The sequence below is a fragment of the Asparagus officinalis genome, chromosome 5 (assembly GCF_001876935.1).
Source record: "Asparagus officinalis chromosome 5, Aspof.V1, whole genome shotgun sequence".
NCBI classification, from domain to species: domain Eukaryota; kingdom Viridiplantae; phylum Streptophyta; class Magnoliopsida; order Asparagales; family Asparagaceae; genus Asparagus; species Asparagus officinalis.
In genome coordinates this window covers 16,761,362-16,774,667 of record NC_033798.1, presented here as the reverse complement: position 1 = coordinate 16,774,667, position 13,306 = coordinate 16,761,362, and the positions used below count along the sequence as shown (strand labels likewise).

At 42.0% G+C, this 13,306-nt stretch overlaps 1 protein-coding gene across 5 annotated transcripts in view; it reads left to right on the top strand.

Annotated features, from left to right (window-relative positions):
* The window catches only part of LOC109842817 (protein ABCI12, chloroplastic), a 7,115-nt gene extending 5,282 nt beyond the window's left edge, over positions 1-1,833 (top strand). Inside the window, exons 7-9 of one of the 5 annotated variants that reach the window (XR_002247405.1) lie at positions 604-780; positions 869-1,327; positions 1,424-1,833. Coding sequence is in view for 4 of the 5 variants with exons in the window: in XM_020411716.1 (XP_020267305.1) it covers positions 604-756 (153 nt within the window). In the remaining variant the exon portion in view is untranslated. Of the gene's footprint in view, positions 1-603; positions 781-852 lie in introns of all 5 variants that reach the window. The other 4 variants (XM_020411716.1, XM_020411715.1, XM_020411713.1 and 1 more) reach the window with 4 other exon arrangements.

The following is a 13,306-nucleotide window of genomic DNA, read 5'->3' as shown; positions in this document are numbered from 1 at the left end:
TTGAATGGTATTAGATTGAAAGGTTATTTACTTTGTTTCTCCAAGTTGGTATAAGCCTTGACAAGAAAAAGTGGCTCATTGTGCAATGACGATTAAGTTTGATAAAAGATTAAGGTTCCCTGTTTACTTTAGTTAAGTTCTCCAGTGTCCTGGCTCCGAGGTTTTGTTGGTTCCCTGCATCAATGTTTATGTTTTGCTGGTTTTTGTTGATTCTATCTTTCATTATGAATTATAATCCATGCAAAAGAGTAATAACCTCAGTACTTAAAAAGTGAAAATCTATCCTTTGCACCATCACTCTTCTATTAAAGGGAAAATTGCAGATAACCCCCCTCATTTATACATTTAGTACAACTTACCAGCTCTCAACTAACTTTTTAGTGCTTATTGCACTGTCAATTCTTGAGGAAGAAAGGTGGGGGTAGTAGGAGTTACTGTAATTTATTATTCTCAAAATGTCAAACTAGGGATGATAAGTGCTAACAAAAGAGTTGATGGGTGGTATGTGTTACTGAAGGTTTACATGTGGAGGATTATCTGCAATTCTACCCTTTACTTGAATTACTAGGTATTCTTCTAATCCATGGTTGTATCATTGGACAGGCAATGATTGCACGAGGTTTTCTTGGTGATAGCAATGCGCACAAGATTTACTTATTTTCTGAATCGAAGTTTGGGTTCATAGATTTGTTTTCCTTGTTCTGCCTCTTCAGTGTAATATTTGCTGCCATTCTATCCGAACTGGTCATGGCCTAGCACACTGTATCCATATGGCACAAGGTAAGTTTCTTGTTTTTCAGAAATACTAATTCAATTTTTCGTTTTTTGGTATTTCATTTACTTATTTCTTAGGGCTAATTGCACATAGACCCCCTCTAGCGTCGTTGTTTTGGACTTACTCTGTAGTTTCCTTGTTGCAGATAGACCCCTTCCTTTAATTCTTTTTGACTTTTTTACCCTCAGATAAACTCACTAATTTCACCTTGGGGTGATAGCTGTCAAGTTTACGGAGGGTAAAAGAGAGGGGTAAAAAATTAACCAAGGGGTCCAGCTACATGAATGAAACTACAGGGGGTGTAAGTTTAAAACAACGATGGTACCACAAGGGGTGTATGTGCAATTAACTCTTTACAGGAGTCATGAGCAATTGATTATTCTCAGGGTTCAAAAGCATTAACTGCACGCAAGATTGTTACTCAATAGCGTGGATATTTACAAGATTTATCTTATCCATTCTGACCTGCAAAAACTTGGGAGGGTCATCGAATTGAAGAAATGATCTTTACAAGAACCAGCTGTCTCCATGTAGGCTTGGTTGCATATCATGGTGATCATGGATACTATAATTTGATATTCATAGTATCATATCAGGATAATTTGATATTTGTAGTATCATATCAGGCTTATATTCTTTTTGATGCAGCTTTGAATGAATTTCCTTCCAGAGGAAATAGCTAGCTGAGCCTTCTACTCGGCCAATTTGTCGAGATGGTTGTTGTGCACGTGCACGTGCACGTGCAAACTTTGTTCATTTGAAAATGCGGTTTTTCTGAGGTTTTCATGTCTGAGGTCTTTTAGGAGCCAATTCAGGAATCAAGTTTCATACATGTAATTCGCAAATAAGTGTTGTCCAATATATGTTTCATGAAAAAAAGAAAAAAAAAGGTGATCATGGTTTAATCTTCTCGGTGTAAGATAATAGGGGAATGCAATCGGAATACTACAAGACAGGCTCTTTCTATGAACTGCAATCAAGAGGCATGTTTTTTTTTTTAATGCTCAGACTAAGTTTATATTCAGTACTATTAAGAAAGGGGTATTATACTGAGAACATTCAACAGCATAAATAAATATACCTCCAAAATCTGATTATTTCCTAATATCACTGTTTCCTTTTTGTTTTATTTTATTTTATACTGGTGCGAGAAATGGCTTAGTACCAGTCTAGTAAACCCTTAGTGCTTACGACCCACTTTTAGTGTTGAGGCCAAAGACGAATATCACATGTCGTGCAATGTCTAATAATTAAAAGTTAAGAATAAGAGTCATGCTACATGGACTTAAATTCATGGGACAAGGGAGGGGACAAGTGAGATGTCCCCTCCCCATTGAACAGGGCATGGCAATGGGGAGGGGACACCTCACCTGTCCCCTCCCCTGTCCTATAAATTTGGGTCCTTGGGGAATTTCCCTAAGAATAAACATATCATCTTTGGCCTTTGAGGGCCTCGACCACTAGGCCAATTGTGAAGGATACAATCACCTTCTTTGATAGTGCTTTAGGGCCTGTTTGGATTTGTAGGGGGTGAAGGGAAGTTAAGGGAAACTGAGAGAAAGGAAGGGAAGGGAGTTCCCTTTGTTTGCATCAAAAGTTGCTTCCATTGATAATTCTATTGAACTTTGGTCGTTTACAACGAATTACAATGAAAAAATTAGAAAATTACAACTCTTGAGAAACTAACACAGAAGTCGTTTATCGAATCCTGTTTTTGTGGGACTTTGCCTGTGCCGGGAACGCTTTGGTTCGTGGACCGCCGAATCACAGATCGTGAAGGGGGTTTACTGATTCTGACTTCGTTTATCGAAGTGAGAACTTGAAACGATATCTTATCAAAGTAAGATAGTCATTCTTCTTAAAATCAAGTCAAAGCTCAATTTCAAGGAATTGCACGAAAACTCAAATCTGCTCTCTCTGCTCTGGATTGCTCGAAGATATGCTCGATCCTCGTCAGAAATGACCCTAGGGGGGTATTTATAGCCCCAGGGGTAATAACTGCACAAAACTCAAACAAAACAACACGTTATGGCCGCGAGACAGTGTTTACTGTCTCGCTGGGCGAGACAGTGTTTGCTGTCTCGGCCCGCGAGACAGCTGTCTCGCTGGCGAGACAACAAAGTCTGTCTCGCTGGCGAGACAGTTCATACCTGTCTTGATTTTCCAAAAACAGTATGAGATCAATTCTTGTGATTTTTTGAGTCTCTATGTTTGGGATATCTATTAGCATTTTTTGACGCCTACAGATACCCCCTCTAAAGTATTTCCAGACGTATTCTTTTATAGAAGAGTCTGGGATACTTTGGATAAGATAAATTTTACTTACGATCCCTTCAATGCTTGGTTGAGTAGATCGTGTAGAAGAATCTGTAACATGGCTTCAGCTCTTGATCTCTTCATCCATTAGTCTATTCAGTTCTTTGTAGAATAGCTAATACTTTCCCGGCGTTGTGTTTATCGCTTGACCGTTGTCGAGATCTTGAATTGAAGTTAGTACTTGTTCCTGTGGGTTCAGCTTTCTTCATTGAATTGATAGATCCATTAAAAGCTCATCAGGTTATTTTTAAGAATATTCAGATTAATATTCTCCAGAAACTTCTTGTTGAGGGTAGGAATACAGTTTATACTCGTGTACCCATTGGAGTATTCATGTGTATCGAAACAGCACGATATCATAAAACGGTCGTCACCATCTCGTGATACGAGACAACTTATACTGTCTCGTGGTGCGAGACAGTAAATGCTGTCTCGCGTGCGAGACAGTAAATGCTGTCTCGCGGTGTGAGACAGTATATGCTGTCTCGCGGTGTGAGACAGTAAATACTGTCTCGCGGTGCGAGACAGTAAAGTCTGTCCCGCACGGCGAAGTCGGGATTATAAAACCCCGACTTAGGGTTTTTTCTGGGTTTTTCACGTCGGATTTTGGGCGATTTTTGTTGATTTCTTGGGCGATTTTCTGCAAGTTTCGACCAGTTCTCTGTCTTTTCTCCTTCTCTTCGTTTCTGATTCGTGTGGAGCTTTTGTTTGGGGAGATTTCCTTCGGATTTTGGAGGTCTGTTCTCCTCTTCTTCTCTCACAATTTTGATTTTCTTCAACTTTCCCTCATGCATGCACTGTTTCAATAATATTTCGTGATATTTTGTTCAATTTCACGTTCAAAACCCTAAGTCTTCTCTCGGGTTTCAATGTAGCTTGTGTTTTCATCATGTCGCTGCGCCGATCCAGAGGTTCCCGAGGCCGCTCGACTGCTCAGTCCCCTGAAGAGACTGGTCCCGCTGTCGTTTCACATGGGGGTATATCTCTTTCACCCTTTCGCAAATTTAAATATTGTATTTTGTCAATTTCATATATATGCATCTGTATTTGCATGCAGATCCTCGTTTGTATCCTTTGAGATACATTCGAGAAGAGCCGGTATCCTCCTTCGAGGGGATCGACGCTTAAAAGTGTTTGTTTTGCTTGGACAAAAAGAGCCGGTATCCTCCTTCGAGGGGATCGACGCTTAAAAGTGTTTGTTTTGCTTGGACAAAACACACTTTATAATACACATGGGCGATTTCATATCATCCCACATGTATTGAAAGGTTCTGGTATGCCGTTATAATGCCCGTGCATAGTAACGCATATCTCCTTTATACATATGGTAGATGGAAAATCGTCACACCTGTTATGAGATATCGACTATATCTTATGGAGTAAGATATACCGTTTTCTCTAAAATTTTAGGACTATACTTACACAGCTTATGTGTATCTCCTGTATCAGTCCATTTTCCTGCCACAATCTTCACCGTCGATGCAGTTACGGGCCAGAGTAGTGTCACTCATTCTTACTATGAGGGGCTACCGTTAGTTGAGTCTGCTCCTCAGTTTAAGTCAGATTAATGCGAAGGGGCCCGAGAGTTGATTCAACGGGGTAGTTGTCGTATTCTGCTACGGTTAATCACGGACGCAACATTAATTTCAGAGCAGGACTCAAACCAATGTATAAGGAAACCAGACTTCTTGTTTGGTGATTCCATAAAGGATCCGACGATTGCTTTCTGCAAGCCTGCACAGTGGTTACACGAGGATGGTTCGTCATTCCTTTACTTGCCTTTTATCTCTCGAGAGCATTCACTGTTAAAGTTTAGGAATTTATCGGTTGGACGTGAAATGTTCTGGAAGTTAACCGAAAACCACGAACGTATTCATTGTGGTTTCATCGGGAAAGAGGCTACTCCAGGTTCCAGTGAAAGAGTCTCTATACGAGGGCTTCATCCGGGTGTCTTAGGCCAAGACAATATACATCAGAATGAAAAGACAGCGCAGGCCAACACCGTGAAGAACCGTTTGGCTGCAATGAAGAATAAATTACCCCACGAGAGTTTCAGATGTTATGGATGGGTCCATTATTATGGGGATAAATGGTGGTGGACCAGAATGACTCGATATGTGTTGAACCGTTGGGGGCGAGAGTTAGCAGAACTAGGGTTGGAAGTCCCAATCCGTGCCAGCATGCATGGTCTGCAAATCAGTGTAGGTCATTTCCTCCGTTTGTTCGAGATCTATAATCCTGACACTAATACGTTCTTCACCAAGAATGGGGAGCTCGGGTTACCATTGCACGAAATGATGAAGGTGTCTGGCTTGCCCATAGGCAATGTTCCATATCAAGAGTTCTTTCCAACCACCAGTCAGCTTAATAAGATGAAGGATCGGTCATCTGTGACCCACGAGACTTTATGGGAGCTGACTTGTCATTATCATATAGCTATAGCTGAGATGGATACCAAAGCTAGGAAGAAATCTCCCCAGGTCAGCTTAAAGCAATTCGCCGATTATCTGTTCAAAAACCTGGAGGATCGATCGGGAGAGGTATGTGGATTATCTCATTTGAGCACGGGTGACATCAATCGGCTGTTGGAGAAAACAAACGCACAATCTTACACTTCTCATTCAGAAGATGGGTTTTCGCACGGAACTAAATTCCGCTCTTATTTGTTTCAAGCTGGTGTTCCGATTCGACCCACTACTCTGCTGGCTGGCTTTCTGGCCATATGATTGAAGAGATGTGTAGTTCCTCACCAGTCATCCGACGCTATGCCAATGGAAGTGTTGTATCCAGCCGTCCAGTTAGCCACAGGTCGCAGATTATCCTTGCTTCCTGCTATGGTGGCGGCTATTCACAGTGGGTTACGGCAGTTAGTTTCCGCATTCACGCAAGAGAAAAAGAAACCCTCTGCCAGTATATCTGTTCCGAAACTAGAATTACCCTACACTTATTTGATGACATGGTTGGTTCTGCACCGGCCAGATTTAATGGAAGCTCCTGAGACGGTGGATCCTAGTCTTCCTCTTTTACAGACCCTTGAGGGTTGCAAATGGATCAACCATCGATGGCCGGACATAACGAGGCAGTTCAAAATTCATAAGTGTTGGGAATTCTTCCCTTGCTTCCCTCGGTTCTCCGGCACTTACAACACAACTTTATTGGATGCTGAAGACCCGAGGCAGGACCGTACTGTTCTAGATGTCAGATGTTTCAGATGGCTGATGAATATTCGACCTGGATATCTATTGTTTAGGGTAAGAGATGTTTGTCACATTGAACCTTATCTCCCATGTCGATTCGCCCGTCAGTTTGGCTATGACCAGATATATGTTGGCAACCCAAACCGTCACCTTAGCTTTCGAAGTGGACTTATCGACGGTGCGAGAGCTTGGTTTTGGAGTATCGCCGGCTGCACCAACGCTGAATTTGATCTACCTTTAGAAGCGCCGCCTCTATGGATGACCTTCCTCTTTTGTAAGTGGTTGATTGCCGCTAATATCGTCACTCGACGTGGGAGAGTATCGGATTCATAGACAGAGGCGACTCGTGAGGAGACTATGGTGTCGACTCGAGGAAAAGAAGCTGCTGAATCCTCGAGAAAAGGAAAGGAACCAGCCCACCCAACGGATAGTGAAGAAGAGTTTGATAGTGAAGCGACCGAAACTTCTGAAGGGGCGGACGAGACTGATTCAAGTTCGGAGGAAGTAGCAGGTCTCCCCGACTCTTTCTTCGAGAGAGGACTTGTAAGACCTTCTGTCGCTCCGGCCCAACCACAAGCTGCTCCGAAAAAACGGAGAGAGAGAGTCGTCATGACCTATCCTAATCGGATGACGGTAGACGTTCTCAGTGGAGACGAAGAGGATGAAGAGGATACGGTGCCTCTTGCTCATAGGCAAAGATCTCAATCTTCCACTCAAACTCAGACCCAAGCTTCCCCCAGAGTTGAACTGCGCACCAAATATCGCCATGAAGGTTCTGAAGCACGTCCACTAAAGAGACAGAAGAAAGCTGTCTCTAAGCCACGCGTTCATCTTCCTGCTCTAGAAGAGACGTCTGATCGTAGTGCTTATTTTGATGAACAAGGTAACTATTTGTCTTTATTGCTTTCACACTTCTTAACATTCAATTTTATTTCATGCTCAACTTCTGTAGGGAATCAAGAAGAAGGAGAATTGCCAGCTGATGCTGTTTCTCCCGGAGGTATGGAGACTGAGGAGACCAGCTTCGTCCAGCAAACGCAGGATGCTCTGAAAGAAGGATCAGTTGATGTTCCACCAACTTCTGACATCGATCCCTCGGCTGCGGATACAGGTACTGATCTTTCTCCCCTCGGAAGAGAAATCCGAGAAATGAATGAGTCAGACTGTGTGCCTCCTTTAATGACCAGTGCGCTTTGTCTCCTTTTAGTCAAGCTAAAAGAAGTGGGTACAAGTAGTGGAGCTCTCGAATCCGTCTCGGTCAACAAAGGTAACGTTAATCGTCTTTTTGAGCAAATTCGTTTAAATTTACGTGTCATTTACGATTCAACACGTTCTGTAGATGCCATAATGAAAGAATCTGTTGGAGGAGAGGCTACGCATGCAACAGAGGTCGAGGAATTCAATGAGCATCACCTCGATTTCGATCTCTCTGAAGGCGACCATCGGTATATCTCCGATTTATTATCGGGGAAAACTCCTGGTGCGGCCATAGAATCCAACGTTGGAGTCGGTTCAACAGAAGCAGGTCCTTCTGAGAGTAAGACTTTGGTTCTGTGAACTCCATACATACATACATATATGTTTTAACTTGATTAATCATATAAGTGTTTGAATTATAGGACCAGCTGCTGGAGCTGATACTACCATAATCACTGGAACGTCTGATCGATCGGAGGGTAGTGAACTCGTGCCATGGGCAGGAACTCAGGTTGATTTGCAATCATCAGTTCTTGAACCTCAACCTTCTACTCCTATAGACCCCATGATGATAGAAATCACCGTCACTCCCCAAATTAGCCCAGTCGCAACAAAAGCGAGACCAACTGAAGAAGTTCATGCGTCAGCCGATGTTGTGTCTAGAGCTGGTGAGTTTAACTCGTCATTTGTTTCAAATTTCTGATTACTATTCCATCATACTCATTGCGATTCTCTTGTTTGTAGAATATTCTCCCAAGGAGCCTCTCAACTTAGACCCAAAGTTCTCTGAGGTTGAGATTGAAAAATCTTCTGACGTAGTTAGTGCGTCAAAAGCTGCTATTTCTGAACCGACTTTGGCTGCTCAGGAGGCCGAACTACCCCCATTGGGTGAACAAGATCGTGCTGAAGGCTCTTCTGTTCAACTTGGTATGCTTCCACTCATCGTTATGCATGCACGCATATATTTTGTACTAACATATTTGTCTTCATATCAGCTCCTTCCTCAACATTATCAAACCGCATTCAAGCTTTGTTAACAGACGAGGATCCTGATAAGGCTGGCATTTGCTCTGATCTCCACGGCTTCATCTCCTTTTTGAATTCTATGGTCGATCGTATTCTCTCCAAAGGATCGCACTTTGAGAATTTTAAGAGACCTCTTGACCGTTATATATCAGGGATCAGAGAGGAAGGATATAACGAGTTAGCCGATTCGATCAACGCTTATATGGTCGACTTGAAGCAACATGTTGAACTTCTGAAGGGTCTTCGAACCGAAAGCGTGCCTTCCTATATTGCTTCTCGTATGGACTCCAAGTTACAAGCATGGCGTGATTCTAAAAAATCAGCTAATCTCGAACTCCAAAAGCTAAGAGCCCACAGTACTCAACTTAGGGTGAGTGTTGGCAGGAAAACACACGCCAAGGTTAATCTGCGCTAGGACTTAGAGTCGAACCAAGCGGAGATAGCCCGCTTAGAAGAGCAACTTGTAAATGCCAAGGATGCTCGTGAAATCCTGGAGTCTGAGTTGACAAAAGTAACTCAAGCTGAAGAAGACTTGTTTCAGCAAATGAATACTCAGGATGAGATACTTGCTGAAAAGGAGCGGGAGGTCGCCGAACTTCAGAATGTTGACGAAGAAGCCTTCAAAGTTAAATTGGCAACTGAGCTTGAACAGACTCGTGCGTCAGAGCTTTCGCAGCTTGAAGATCAGATTCGTCAATATAAACTCTTGTAATTGGAGGACATATATTTTTTTGTAGTTTTGTTTGAACACTTTTGGTCAATATATTGAATCATTTTGCTCATTGAGGTTTTATTATGATTACTCATTCTTGTTTTAGAATAAATAACCATAATACTTATAGGATTTTTGGCAAATCCTCAGCCGTCAACGGATTTGATATGCCTTTACCGATTACCGTTTGAGTCGGGCTAGTATGTGAATTATCTAGGTCCGTTTTACATATAACGTTGTGCTAAAAGAATTAAACTCTTTTAGACTTTAGACTACAATGTTAAATATATAGGCTACATGTGTTAGATGTAGGTTTGTGTGAACGACATGGATTTTAAAGTGTGAATAGGTTGCGTTTTCTATATAGGACAACGAACCCGAAATCGGAGAGGAAGAATTTTATATTCTATCTCCTAGTCTCTTGTTTGTTGGTAGAGATAAACACAACATCGGAGAGGAAGAATTTTATATTCTATCTCCTGGTCTCTTGTTTGTTGGTAGAGATGAACCCAGAATCGGAGAGGAAGAATTTTATATTCTATCTCCTGGTCTCTTGTTTGTTGGTAGAGATAAACTCAAAATCGGAGAGGAAGAATTTTATATTCTATCTCCTGGTCTCTGGTTTGTTGGTAGAGATAAACCTAGAATCGGAGAGGAAGAATTTTATATTCTATCTCCTGGTCTCTTGTTTGTTGGTAGAGATAAACCCAGAATCGGAGAGGAAGAATTTTATATTCTATCTCCTGGTGAAAAGGAAACTCAAAGTGGAATCTCCACTTAGAGAATCTGGGTTGGTCTGTCATAAGGTTTGATTACTCAATTCAAAAGTAGACCTTTCGTTCGCAAAAATGAATCGAAAGGAGATTTTGGCTATGGTCCTAACTGTAGTAAGGTTTGACCAAGTGGGGGTTTTAAAACGATCCTAACTGTAGGAAGGTTTGACCGCTCGTTTTGTGGACCTCTCGTTCATGGAAGGAATCGAGAGGGGATTTTGGTTATGGTCCTAACTATTTAAAGGTTTGACCAGGTGAGGAATTGGAGTAGGGTGCAAATGACAACGAGTTCGTTGATTTGCACAAACTACTCGGTGTGAAGTTTTGATTTCAAACATAAGAATTTGACACAATAATTTGTTGACTGATACGGATTGATGACTATTGGAATAATTTGTTGACTGATACGGATTGATGACTATTGGTCGATCCGATCGGTGAAGGTTTCATGGTGTGAGGTTACAAATTATCGAATCTCCTCTTCCATGATCACGTTACAGGGTTTTGTGAGGAAAGATTAACTGTCATTGAATCTCATCTCAACAAAGGTAGTAAGAGGATCTTAATTATTTTTATAATAATTAAGAATAGATTATTCACATAATCAGTTTTCATTTAGAATAATCAACTGATATCGGGTTATCCTGAAATATCCTATATAGGATTCTCTAGGAACTTCCCGTTTTACATAGGTTATCCTGAACGTATTACGGATAATACTTTTTCAGGAACTTTCCATTTATTGGCATCATTAATTTGTTGCCATCCTGGGTAATCAGGCGATAAGCACCGTTGGAATAAACTGTTTCTATCACAAACGATCCTTCCCATTTAGGTTCAAATTTTCCTTTCTTCTTGGAGTTAAGGATCATAGGCCGTCTTTCGGCTAAGACCAAATCTCCTTCTTTGAAGCTCCGTTGTCGAACTTTCTTGTCGAAAGCTCGGGAAATTCTGGCTTGGTAGAACTCAATGTGCTGTTGAGCTTCTAAGCGTTTTTCGTCGAGCATCTCGAGTTCTTCGAGACGTTTCTGATGTTGTTCTTCGGTTGTCATCTGGGTTACGAGAGCAATCTGAAGAGATGGAATTTGTATTTCCAATGGAAGAACGGCTTCACATTCGTATACCAACGAATACGGAGTCATTCCCGTCGGTGTACGTATCGTGGTACGATAGGCCCATAGAGCCGCGCCAAGCTTGTCATCCCAATCTCGTTTATTTGTTTTCACGAGTTTTGACAAGAGTTTTATGATTGTCTTGTTGAAAGCTTCAGCCAATCCATTTGTTGTGGGATTGTAAGCTGTCGACGAAATATCCTGAATTCTGAACTTCTCGCAAAACCTGATAAAGGCGTTGCTGATGAATTGAGGACTATTGTCATGTACGATTCGTCTTGGGACACCATATCGGTAGATGATATGATGTTTGATGAATGCAATGACGTTACTTGTTTTAACTTCTCTGAGCGGGATTGCTTCAGCCTATTTGGAGAAGTAATCAGTAATTGCTAGGATAAACCGATCACCTTTAACTGATGGTGTAATCAGTAATTGCTAGGATAAACCGATCACCTTTAACTGATGGTGGATTTATAGGACCAACTATATCTATTCCCCAGGTCTCGAACGGCCATGACGTTGCTGACGGGTGTAGATGCTCTGGAGGTTGGTGCATATAATTTGCATGTAATTGGCATGCTTGACATCGTCGGGCATAATCAGCCGTATCCTTAATCATAGTTGGCCAATAATACTCAATTCTCCTAAGTCGGTCGCAGAGTTTAGGATCGGGTTGATGTGCACCACATGTCCCCTCATGCGCCTCTTTAAGTGCTTGTTCTGCTTCCTTATCGGATAGACAACGTAGAAATAGACCGTCGTATGACCGTCGGTATAACATTTGTGATTCGGCGTTGTAGTAAAATCTCGGTGCCCTCCGCCGAATCGAATCCCTTTCTTTCACGTCTTCAGGTAAGATACCGTGTAAGACATAATCAATAATCGGGAAATGCCAATCTCGAACTTCGGGTCAACTCCTGTTGAATATGCTTCTTTGGCAACCGAATCGTAGATAGGAACAATAAGTTGGTGAGTTCTCACTGTAATTAATTGTTCTGTCTCGGGAGGCTGAGCCAGAGATACCGACAATGCCGCCAATGCGTCTGCGTATGTATTTTGGAGACGCGGAACGTACTCGATGAAAAATTCTTCAAACGAGCTTGCCACCTCAATGGTCACCTGGTGGTATGGAATCAGGTCTTGATTTCTGACTTCATACTCTCCTCGAATCTGATTAACTACCAGTTGAGAATCTCCAAAAGCTTCAAGTTATTCGACCCCCAGCTCTTTGGCAAAATTAAGTCTAATTATCAGTGTATTGTACTCGACTACGTTATTGGAACATGGTTCAGTCAACGAATATGCTCTAGGTAAGACATGCTTTTCCGGGGAAACCAAAACGACCCCCACTCCTGAGGAGATTTTAGAACATCCGGGTGCGCTCTCTACATTGGTTGATCGGGAAGCCCCATCGAAGTACAATTGCCACACTTGTTGATGTGAGGTGGTATTAACTTCGTGAGTTTCATCTGGCAGATCGTCGTACAATTCGACTACATCCTTCGTAGGGTTTTCCGCCAGAAGATCGCAAATAGCTCGTCATTTAACTGATTTTTGTTGCTTGAAGTACAAGTCATATTGCGATAAGAGTAAAGCCTATCTGGCTAAACGCCAATTCATGGAGGTCGGTTGGGTCATGAATACTCGGATTGAGTTTATGTTGGAGATGACATAAATTGTCTGTCCAACTAAATAATGTCGCATTTTCTGAATCACGAATACTAGTGCGAGGCATTCTTTCTCGATCATTGGATAACGAGATTCAGCTCCAACCAGTGTACGACTCAGATAATACACAGCTTGTTCGTGACCGTTATCGTCGTCTTGTGCGAGTAATGCACTTAACGAATGGCTCGTCGCTTTGACATAAATCAAAAACGGTCTGCCTGACTTCGGTGCAACGAGAATCGGTGGATTCGCCAGATATTTCTTAATATATTCGAATGCCTTTTGGCATGCTTCATCCCAAACGAACGACACGCCTTTCTTCGCAAGTTTAGAGAACGGTTGGCATTTTCCAGACAGATTTGATATAAACCGACGGATGTATGTCAATCGCCCTTGCAACCCTCTGAGTTCTTTAAGATTTCTCGGGGGTTGTAGCTCGTGTATTGCCTTCACCTTATCAGGATCAATATGAATACCTTTTGTGGTGACGGCGAATCCAAGAAATTTACCGCTCGACATTCTAAGGA